The sequence below is a fragment of the Diachasmimorpha longicaudata genome, chromosome 4, assembly GCF_034640455.1.
Source record: "Diachasmimorpha longicaudata isolate KC_UGA_2023 chromosome 4, iyDiaLong2, whole genome shotgun sequence".
Taxonomy (NCBI): domain Eukaryota; kingdom Metazoa; phylum Arthropoda; class Insecta; order Hymenoptera; family Braconidae; genus Diachasmimorpha; species Diachasmimorpha longicaudata.
Genome location: NC_087228.1, coordinates 3,896,046 through 3,906,526, shown reverse-complemented (window position 1 = coordinate 3,906,526; position 10,481 = coordinate 3,896,046). Strand labels below are relative to the sequence as shown.

The 10,481-nt window shown below is 37.6% G+C and overlaps 1 protein-coding gene across 1 annotated transcript; it reads left to right on the top strand.

Annotated features, from left to right (window-relative positions):
- The first annotated feature begins 304 nt into the window (after nucleotides 1-304).
- Nucleotides 305-10,235, top strand: LOC135161211 (nuclear receptor subfamily 2 group E member 1). The gene is made up of 4 exons (XM_064118588.1): nucleotides 305-912; nucleotides 5,338-5,574; nucleotides 5,687-5,904; nucleotides 6,205-10,235. The coding sequence occupies exons 1-4, from the start codon at nucleotides 837-839 to the stop codon at nucleotides 6,898-6,900; spliced, it is 1,227 nt and encodes a 408-aa protein (XP_063974658.1). The 5' UTR covers nucleotides 305-836; the 3' UTR covers nucleotides 6,901-10,235.
- Nucleotides 10,236-10,481: the final 246 nt, after the last annotated feature.

Below are 10,481 nucleotides of genomic sequence, written 5' to 3'. Positions count from 1 at the left end.
TGTACCTTTGACCAAGTACATTAAGCAAACACTCCATATACATATACTATATACAAAAAAATATTTCTTCATTATAGATGAAAACGTTCTGATTGCCTCAGGAGCAGAGAAGCCCAATAAAAATGACCTCAATAATGAATTCCTCGGAACTCCATTTGCCTCGTTAATCCTCGTAAAGTGCCTCCAAAAAATTCCAAAGGGTTGCAGTCGACTGACCTCCTCCCTCTACACCGTCAACATGACACTGTGCAGCACATGAGGTCTCTGGCGGTGATGTCACGGACGGGGGCGAGATGGGGATGAAAAATGTCGTCCTTGTCGCTCCTCCTTACCTGCAGATGAATGGGGCTGTGCGACAGCCCATACCCAGCGCCACTAAATCAACAAAGAAGATGAACATGACAAGGGCTGGTAAAATCTTATCTAGGGCTTTGCACACTGTTCATCAACCCCTCGAAATGGACCTGTTTGATAGAGGGGGAGGTACCCACTGTCCTTTTTGGTAACGCCCATCGTGAGGTAGGGAAATTCTCAACCAATCGCTGGGGTTCTGCACCCTCAAAACGCAGCACACGCCGAGCCATCAAATATCCCTACCACGGATGACAGTCAGTCACAATTCATTGTCGACGTCCAGAGGAAACAAGAACGTGAAAATATTCTTCCTGGTGTTGAATATTGTTTTTACATGTTGCAGATTGTTGTTTGGATTAATACGAAAGGGGGGGAACAGCGTGGGAGATTGTTTTGTGATTTGTTTCGTTCATTTATTTTAATAAAATTTAAGTAGTGAAATCGTGGACGTTGACGTGAGGAAAATATTTACGTCTTATTGGATGAAAAAAAAAATGCAGAGTCCAGAAAATTTGAGCCACTTGTCTAGCACACAAAATAAAATGCAGCCTTCCTCAAGTAAGTTTTATCAATTTTTCTGATATTTTTTTTTCACGGAAGAATCTAACATTTTGTGAGAGCGTAAATAATGACTTGATACGTATTTCGATCACGTATTGGTGAAAATCTATACCAAGATATGGTGACCATTTACTGACCTGGGGATTAACGGAATATAGAATGTGATCGATCCAATTCTGGTTTCAGTGTGTTTTTCTTCGGTAAATTTTAATCTGTGGATAATGATCAAGACCCGTACCTTCTGACCCCTCTTAGGGACCTCCAAATAGAAAATTCTCGGAAAAAGTACTTTGCGAGACCGCATCATGGACTCGTAAAGTCGTTCTGTTTCGAATTGTTCTTATTTGGTATCCGAATTATTTTAGTGACCGGTAAAAATTGTGCATCCGGTTATTAAAAAAAATTCAAATCCCATGGAAAAAAAGTTACGGTCTAATAGATAACCTTGAGATTCCTTGAAATCTATTCCAACTTCCGCGAGAAATCTTATCACATAATTTATTAATTTTCCACTTCGAATGTAAACAAATCGTTATTCTTGTCGCAAAATCCACAAAATTATCAAATATTAATTTTCTAAAGTTTTTCCTCAGCCTGTCAAAGATAAATATCCGTTTAAGCACTCGAATCACAAATAATTATCCCAAGACGATGGCAAACACTGAGAACAGCCGTTTCTCAGGATTACATATGACTCTTAACACAAAAGTTATCATCGAAATTTCTCACACGTTTCTGAAAGCAACGGTAGCGACGAAACCTGTGTATCAAGTAAACAATAAAATACATCGTTTACGATACTCGTTAGTGCGGTAACCGCAATGTCATGAATACCCGACGCTCAGATCCCACCCCCAGTTGTCCCTCTCCCTTCTCCAAACCACAAAACTACCTGGGCCTGACTATATTCCCAATCAGTTTGCTTTCATGGCTCTGTGTTGATAATTAATGCACATCTTTGTGGCTAAAGTCGAAGCTATCGGAGCCAAATGATAAAAGCAACAGGGAAAATCCCCCTCTACGTCGGTTCCTATATGTATATGGCCTGATTAACTTAAATACTTTCTTTAAGACATGAAATATTTATGGAGATATTATTCCTATTTTTGGAACATTTGTGGTGTAAATGACTTTCAAGTGGACACGTCAAGACTATGGTTTAAATTTTTTTGTTTATGTTATTAATATCACCATTATTCAATGTGCTGTGGATTTTTCTTCCCTCAAAGATCTTTTTCAACTACCTTAATTAGTTTGGTATCTATGAAAAAATAAATAAGAATGAAATAATCGAATCGAATCAAATAAGATTTTCAGATAATACAGTGTACTAATTGGCTATTAAGACAATTATTCAATAATTATTGGATAACTGTCCGTAAATGTGCCGTTAATATCCGCATACTTTGGATTTCTTCTGCAGTAAAATGAATTTGGATTTTCAAATTTGTAGATCTACCACAAAATTTCCATAAGTTATTCAATAATTGAATTAGACCAATTTTGTAAGTTTTCATTGGAATCTAAAGAATGGAAAAATTGATTTAAAATATTAGTCATTAGTATTTCGTTAAGGTTATCCATTACTCAACTTCAATTGATGGGGATAAATAATACTTATTTATATCTGTTTTCATGTAGACGTCAATACAGATTATATACATACAATCCTTGAGTACAGTTGATCCCACTATCGCAAAAATTCCGACAAACGATTTAAAATCATTAGAAATTCCCAGGACTAAAATTCGAAGGAATAAAAATTCCAACTTTTCAGCGTTAAACTTAATTAGATCAGAATTTTTTTCAATTTTCTTCCAAGATTAAATTTGATAATTGAATCATATATTCTGCATTCTGCACAAAATTCAATTTTGAATGTTCTGAAATAGACAATTCCCAGGAGTAAAAATGCAAACGTGTGAAATATATGGCAGTTGGCATTTAAACTTCCGAATTCATGTGAAAATAACGGCAGATGTTGCTGAACGAATCACATCATTATTAGCAGGTTGGCTCGTGGGTGAAGGGGGAGGGGAGGAGGGGACTCTTTAGTGGTGTCATTTGTTCGTCAATCAGTGCATTTACACGGAAAATGAACACAGCAGAATGAAAACAAGAAAAAATGCACGAAACTTAAAATTATTGAGTTGATTCATTGCATTGGGGTGAATGAGGCGCCGGCTTCGTGACCCCTCTTCGTAATACAACGAATGATGTGGTTGTACAGGGATACTAATGACGTAGTTGAGCAGATGACGGTGTATACCATTTCCCCTTTCTCCTCCACCGCCCCATCTTTGTGATAATCGAAATGCCCTCGCCAATGCCCATCATCACGTGTGTCGCAAACACATGACGCTGAATTCCCATGCACTATGTAACTGTTCGACACCTTACCGTCGATTGTAATGGACTGTGAAACTACCTCAACTCGTTATACTATCGTAAATCATCGAGTAATCATTGGCTTTCAATTGAGGAAACACAGAAATAAAACAATTTTTTTAACTTGTATTTTTCTTAAATTAATGGATGAATTCGAGGGAGAGGAAATTTTAGCGAAACAGGGGGGAATCAGACTGTGATGAGCTCTCGCGCTCGAACAAATGAGTGTCAATAGCAATGGAGACAACGCAGGGAAAAATTCTCGGTGGTAATTAGGATTCCGGCTGACGATCGTGGATTTTCAGGTATTTTTTAAGTTATCTTTACCCTTTTAGAGTTTTTTCGGAATATCTCCGATAATTATCGATTGCTAATAATATCATCTTCCGTGAAAATTGAGAAATTAAAAATAATCTCATCACCGTAACTTTTCTTTATTTAAAATAATTCCCAAGTTTATTGTGACTATGTAAAGGCAAAATTCAAGTTAAAAGTTATTCCCGAAATCACGCGACCGGTAATTTCAGTATTTAATTTCATCTTCCACCCTCTACGAAAAAATAGAGAAATTTAGCGTTGAACACATGCGACTCAGTGCTGGTTTGGAAACTTTTGCTAAAAAATAGTGGAAAATAATTGATGAGTTCTCCACTGTCTCCCTACAACGACGGGAAAAAAGGTCTTATTCGGGCTGGGGAGAGCCCGACGTTCGGCTAAAATACAGCCTTTAACTTTACTGATAAAAAATTCAGGTGGGATAAGTTATCGAGTACGCCCGTTCTGTCATTTCTCTCACTTTTTCCCTCTTTTTTACTCCCCTGTACATTCAATACCCTCAGTGGTAGTAGTCATCCAAGTTGCGTGAGTCGAGTTATATCGAAGCTCCATGAAAGGCCGGTTCTTTATTTTCTGCATTATGCAGAAAACTGGCGAGACCTTCAATGAAGTAAGAGTGAATACATTTTGCTACCCTATCATTGGGGTGAGTGCACATGTGAATGCGCTTTCACCGCTCTTCGAGTGAAATTGATTATTTATTTATCGGGAAAGAGCCCAGTCGCAGCTTTTCCTCTAACTTTTACCTTCAGCTGCAAAAATTTGACGCCGGAATGTCTGGAGTTCAACAGGTGGAAAAAGAAAAATTAATTTACACCAATTGAAGACCGTCAAATGTCCCAGAAACTGTCAATTCTGCAGTAGATTTTTTTTCCATTCACTGCTAATAATAATAATCAATAATTACAATAACTCACTTGAACTAGACGTTAATCAGGACGGCTGTGTACACTTCGGGGGCCAACTCTTCGGATTCTGTCACCCGTTTCCCACCTTTCATTGAATTGTCTCATGTATTTTGGTTATAAAAACCCGTTTAGAGAAAACACGGAATCACAGTTGAATGACATGCCATCCCATCTGAATGGCCATCGATTTGTCGTCAAGTTAGGATCTCAATACCTGTCGTCAGTAAGGCGAAAGGTCCTGTTAAAATCCAAGGATCTCTTCATACCATCGTCAATCCCTCAAACATACATATATTTTGTTCTCTCACCATAAAAGAAGACTCTAGTGCTCCGCCCTCGTAACCATTGAGCTGGCCAAGTTCATCTGAATGAGATGGGGTAGAACTACTGAATGGACCGGATGTGGCTGCTGGGCCAGCGTTTATTCACAAAAAAAATGTTTTTCAAGTGAGCAACGCAGAAACACGACACTCCATCGTATCACGATCTACCAATCAATCCAAGGCCCTTCTTTATGTTCATTTAAACAAGCATTTAGTGAGGTCCTGGACTAAATGCTTTCTCATTCACTGGTTGAAAGGGCCGGTTTTGTCTTCGACTTACCTGATCCCCTCATTTCCCACTGGTTGGGGACTCGAATAACAAGATATTAGAAAATAAAAAAAAAAAAAAACCTCAGATGGGAAATATCAGGGGCAACTTTCGCCGTCAAGACGGCAATACGGTTAAATACTGCAACGAGGTGATGAAGGATCCAGGTGCTAAAGGTATCTCTATTGTTCTGTTTCAGGTCGTATTCTATATGACATTCCGTGCAAGGTATGCCGGGATCATTCTTCGGGTAAACACTACGGTATTTTTGCTTGTGATGGTTGTGCTGGATTTTTCAAACGATCGATACGACGAAATCGACAGTACGTTTGTAAAGCCAAGTCCGAGGGAGGTTGTATGGTTGACAAGACACACAGAAATCAGTGCAGAGCTTGTAGGCTAGCAAAATGCATGCAAGCTGGAATGAACAAGGATGGTAAGTTGATTCTGAAAGAAAGAAAAGTAAAATCGAAAATCATTATGAAAATTGTTTACGTCGGTTGCGCTTTGAAGGCGAGGAGATTAAGATATACTTTGGTTTCTTTCAGCTGTCCAGCATGAACGAGGCCCACGAAACTCAACACTGCGCCGGCAAATGGCACTCTACTTCAAAGAGCCCGAAATTATGGGCACCATTCCACCACCCGCTGCTGCTCTCGATCTTGCCTTACCAAAGACATCGAGTGAAGCAAGGGTATCGCTCTCATCATCACATCATCACATACCACATCCAATTTACTGCAGCAGTATGTCGATCTCGAGCAAGGTGAGAATTACGTTTAAAATAACATTTTCCAATATGTTTTGAGGATTATAGTGAGGGAAAATAAGTTTTATGAAGAATGTGTGATTTGTTTGTTATTCCTTCTGGAGTCTATCAATCCTCGCTGAAAATAATTTTTAACACTGCATTTGTAATTGTTGCATATTCAGATATGATGAGAAAGATTTTTAACCTGAAGTTGTTAATTGTCTCCTCATAAACTCTGGCGCCTGGGGACTAGATTCGCTCAATAACTTGTTGAATAAATCACAAAAGCTGATGAACATTTATTTATACTTTCAGATGCCATTAACCGTTGGAGGAACCTCAACAATGTCAATGCTTCCCGCGTTAAATGCGGAATCTGTTTGCGAGCAAGCGGCGCGTCTTCTCTTCCTGAACGTCCGCTGGGCCCGAGATCTGGCCTCTGATACAGGTCTCGCGATGGAGGACCAACTGAATCTCCTCGAGGCCTCCTGGAGAGAGTTGTTCCTCCTCGCAGCGGCACAGATTTTGCCCGACCTGGATCCCTCGTTCCTGCTCACTCCAGGACCAGAGAGTCTGTCTCTTGTCATCGAGGTAACCAGATTCAGGGAAACCCTGGCTGGATTCCACTCGATGAATTTGGATCCTCATGAGTTTGCATGTCTACGGGCAATCGTCCTCTTTAAAGCTGGTTTGGACTGCGAGCTGGTCCCCAGCAGTCGGAGTAGCAATGGATCAGTCTCTCCAAGCGTTGAACGACGGCTGAGAGATCCTGCAACAGTAGCCAGACTCAGGGATGGCGCCCAAATAGCACTTGGTGAAAAATTAGCGGCCTCATTCCACACCGGACCATCACTAGGAGCATTGAGATTCGGTAAACTACTTCTACTTTTACCAACACTTAGATCTGTCTCTGCTCATGCCATTGAGGAGCTGTTCTTCAGGAGAACCATTGGAATTATTCCCATTGAGAGGATTATCTGTGACATGTACAAAACACCTGAGAAACTTTGAGTTGAAACAAATGTTAGGGAGCTACATTGTTAAAAAAAAATTTCGGACTTTTTCGTAGAAAATTGCGAAAATTTTGATCGTGTCAGTATTCAACTGAAATTTCGAAGTATTTATGCATTAGAAATTCAACATTTCTGGGATAGATTGGACAGCATTGCAAAGTTGTGTTCGAGTGTTCTGTAAAAAGAAGCAGAAAATCAGGAAAATCGACTAAAGTGAAATGCAAAATTTCAATATTTGAAATTAAGGATATTCCACGTCCTTTTTGCCAAAATTTACATTTTTCTTATTTTCAGAAAAATTCAGTCCTCTTAATTAATTTTTTTTCCGAACAGCGGACACTGCAAACTCAAATTTATAGGAATCTTTTAAAAAACAGTGCGTGAACAATTCTCTCCTTGGATATTTAAAATAATTTTAAATAATACTTGCGCCAGTGAATAATCGGAAAATAAATGATTCATTGGGTAGAATCTGCAATTTTTTTTACTGTCGCTACGTTCAGCGCTTGTCGAAATATTTCATGCCTAAACGTGAAAAACCGATCATCCCTCTAAACGTACAGAATGCGCTGGCACGGGACGAGGGAGGGTGATATTTTGCAGGAGGTGTTGAGCAAAATTGTTCTCGACGAGCGGTCCAGAAAAGTTCTTTATTTTTTCACTGATAACAGGACGCTGGTCGCCATTCGCTGAACATAACATCACTGTCAAAAACTATAGTTCGGATATGCGGGCGACGAGGTGTTTTAACTCGTTATTGACAACCCTGGGCTTCACCTCGGCCCACCGCCTTCACTCGGAGAGAAAAATTCTTTACAAATGACGTGCCTATTCCATAATCTGCCAGTCAAAACAGTTTGCAGTAAAAATTACGAAATAGTTTCACATTTTTTCACCGAACGTTTCATACTTTTTCTGGACCGTTTTGAACTTTTTCCTGACAATTTGCAGGCACGTAACTTTTAAAGAATTCTCCTCTCCATGCACCCTTGTTACCATCCCGTCGCACGGATGTCGAAATATATTATGACTGACTAGATATATCCAAAAATCCAGCTCTAAGTATTTCACGTTTTTCATTATTCGTGCGAGACGAACCGGAAGTGAACGAAAATAAAAGGGTATGGAGTTTTGAAGATTCTACGAATAATAATGATTATTTTTCCCATCTAAATCTTGACTAATAGGATTGCACCATTCGATGTTATTTTGTATAGCCAACACGGTATTTCAGCGGAAATTCTTGGAAATTTCACTGGAAATTTTTCATGTTGCCTATTTAAAAAAAAACAAACGATGATGTAACCCTCAATTGTATCTGACAGATCGGGTGGCAATTTGTTGAAAATTATGTCTCATGGTGCAATTCTATCGGCCAACATTTGGATGGAAAAAATAATTCCCCGAATGCCACTCGAACTTCGAAATTATTTGATATTTCCCTCAAGGTACCCTACAAACAAATAAGCTTGTCAAGTTTTCCAGAAAAATCATTTTTAAACTGGAAAACTTGACACGTTCATTTGTTTGCAACGAACCTATCGGGAAATATCCGATAATTTCGGAGCTCTTGTGGTATTATATGCGATTATTTTTCCTATGCAAATTTCAGTCAATAGAATTGGACCATTTGTTGATATTTTGTATAGCCTACCCCGAATTTCAGCGATTATTTTTTGATAATTCTGCGGGTAGGCTATATATAAAATCAAACGATAACTTAACCAAATAAAACCCTTTTCATTTCATGGCAAAATTCTCTTTGCCGAAATTTGGATAGGAAAAATAATCTCCTGAATACCACTCGAGCTTCAAAATTATCGAGTAGCTCTTGTGGTATTATATGTGATTAATTTTATTATATTATCAAAGAACTGCATAGTTTAGACCATAATTTTATGAAAATTGATCATCTGCAGCGGCTAAATCGTAATCGTATTCTTTCAAGATTCTCATGACCGGGTCATAATTTTCTTATTTGAACGATCTAAAAGCACATACATGTCTTATATTTACCGTAATTGTTAAGAAAAAGTTTTTATTTATTTAAGCGTTCAATTTGCCTTGAACATTGTAAATATAATTATGTGCTCTCACTCTCTCACTGTGATATTTCTAATCCTTAGTTTAGGTATTGCACTGTCTGTTTCCACAGAGAGAATTTTTTGTGATAATTCTAGTACGAGTACTGGAGAAAATCTGAACGACTTTATTGTAAAAAAAAATATTACAAAAAAAATTATATAAGGTCGGGGGAAAATTTCGCCTTTAATCCAATAAAATTATCAGTTCCACTGGAATTTTTTTGTTGTGACCAGTTTGCGCGCCTCCTGATCTTCAGTACTATCATGAGAATTTTTACCAAAAATTTCTCTCCGTGTGTATGCGTTTAAATTATTTTGACGTGACAAGATGGCCCAGAATATTGTATTTACGATTACCTATTCGTAAACGTATTGAATTTACAAATTTGGGTTTGCAGTGTCATGAAATTGACGAATTAATATAGCTTAAAGAATTGTAAAAAAAATTTTGTAAGAATAGTTTTAGTTGAACAAATATGAATAGTCCGTAACATCGGATAAATCCACCAGAGTTATCGAAAAATGTGCGGAATAATTAATATTTTTGTATCGGCTAGGAATAAGAAAGCTGCACACGAGATGTGTAGCAATGCAATAACCACGCGCACCCGAGCATTGGTCATTCTCGATCACATTTGCTTAAAAACTAGCTCAGAAAAAGATATCTATATAGCATACTCCACTAAAAAACAAAATATTTTTGCCAAACATTCATTGACGTGAGAGAAGTATTTTTTTTTGTCACATTTTATGAATCGAGTCATTTCCAGAGGCGTCTAATTGGATTTCAATGACAAAATCTCGATGATTTGGGTTTTTTTAATGCTGAAAATTATTGAAGAAATTTATTTAAAATGAGAAACAAAATTATCTTGTTTTAAAATAATGTTATTTATCATTGAAACTTAATTAGAATTGTCTAGTAATGGCCTGAAAAATATTTAAAAAATAAATACTCCTTCGAAGTCAATGAATGTTAAAGAAATTTCTTGTTCTCAGTGTGCAGCTTTAAACGCCTCAATATGTATAAATGTAATGTAACATAATTTATCAAAAGTTTTCACTTAGAGATTTACCTATTGTAACAAATTAATGTTATGATTTAGGAATGAAAATACTGCAATTAAATTCTCAAAGTAGTTATTGAAAATACTTATCCGAAGGATTATCTGTAGATGTGTGTACAGCATGAAAGACTGCAAATGGAGCGCTAAAAAATTATTGCAAAATAAAAACAATTTTTTATTAACATTTTTAGTTTAATTTCATTTTAAAATTATGGACCCTGACAATTTTGTTGTTTGGGCACAATACCACAAATTTTACGGACATTTCACGGTTGTTTGAGTGGTAATCGCTGGACAAAGGGGCGAGGGAGGGGGGAGGGGAACTCTGTTGTCGGCTTGGAAAAGTTGTAATCATTCACTGGGTACAGGTAAATAATCGTCCAGGACGAAAAAGGCTCTTTTCACTTCTTTTTTTCCTTCTCCACTCT

Excerpts from the sequence above, each read along its gene's own strand:
- LOC135161211 (XM_064118588.1), top strand. The coding sequence starts at position 837 with ATGAAAAAAAAAATGCAGAGTCCAGAAAATTTGAGCCACTTGTCTAGC. Across the intron at positions 5,575-5,686 it reads AGCTGGAATGAACAAGGATG|CTGTCCAGCATGAACGAGGC; the intron begins GTAAGTTGATTC and ends GGTTTCTTTCAG. Across the intron at positions 5,905-6,204 it reads GTATGTCGATCTCGAGCAAG|ATGCCATTAACCGTTGGAGG; the intron begins GTGAGAATTACG and ends TTATACTTTCAG.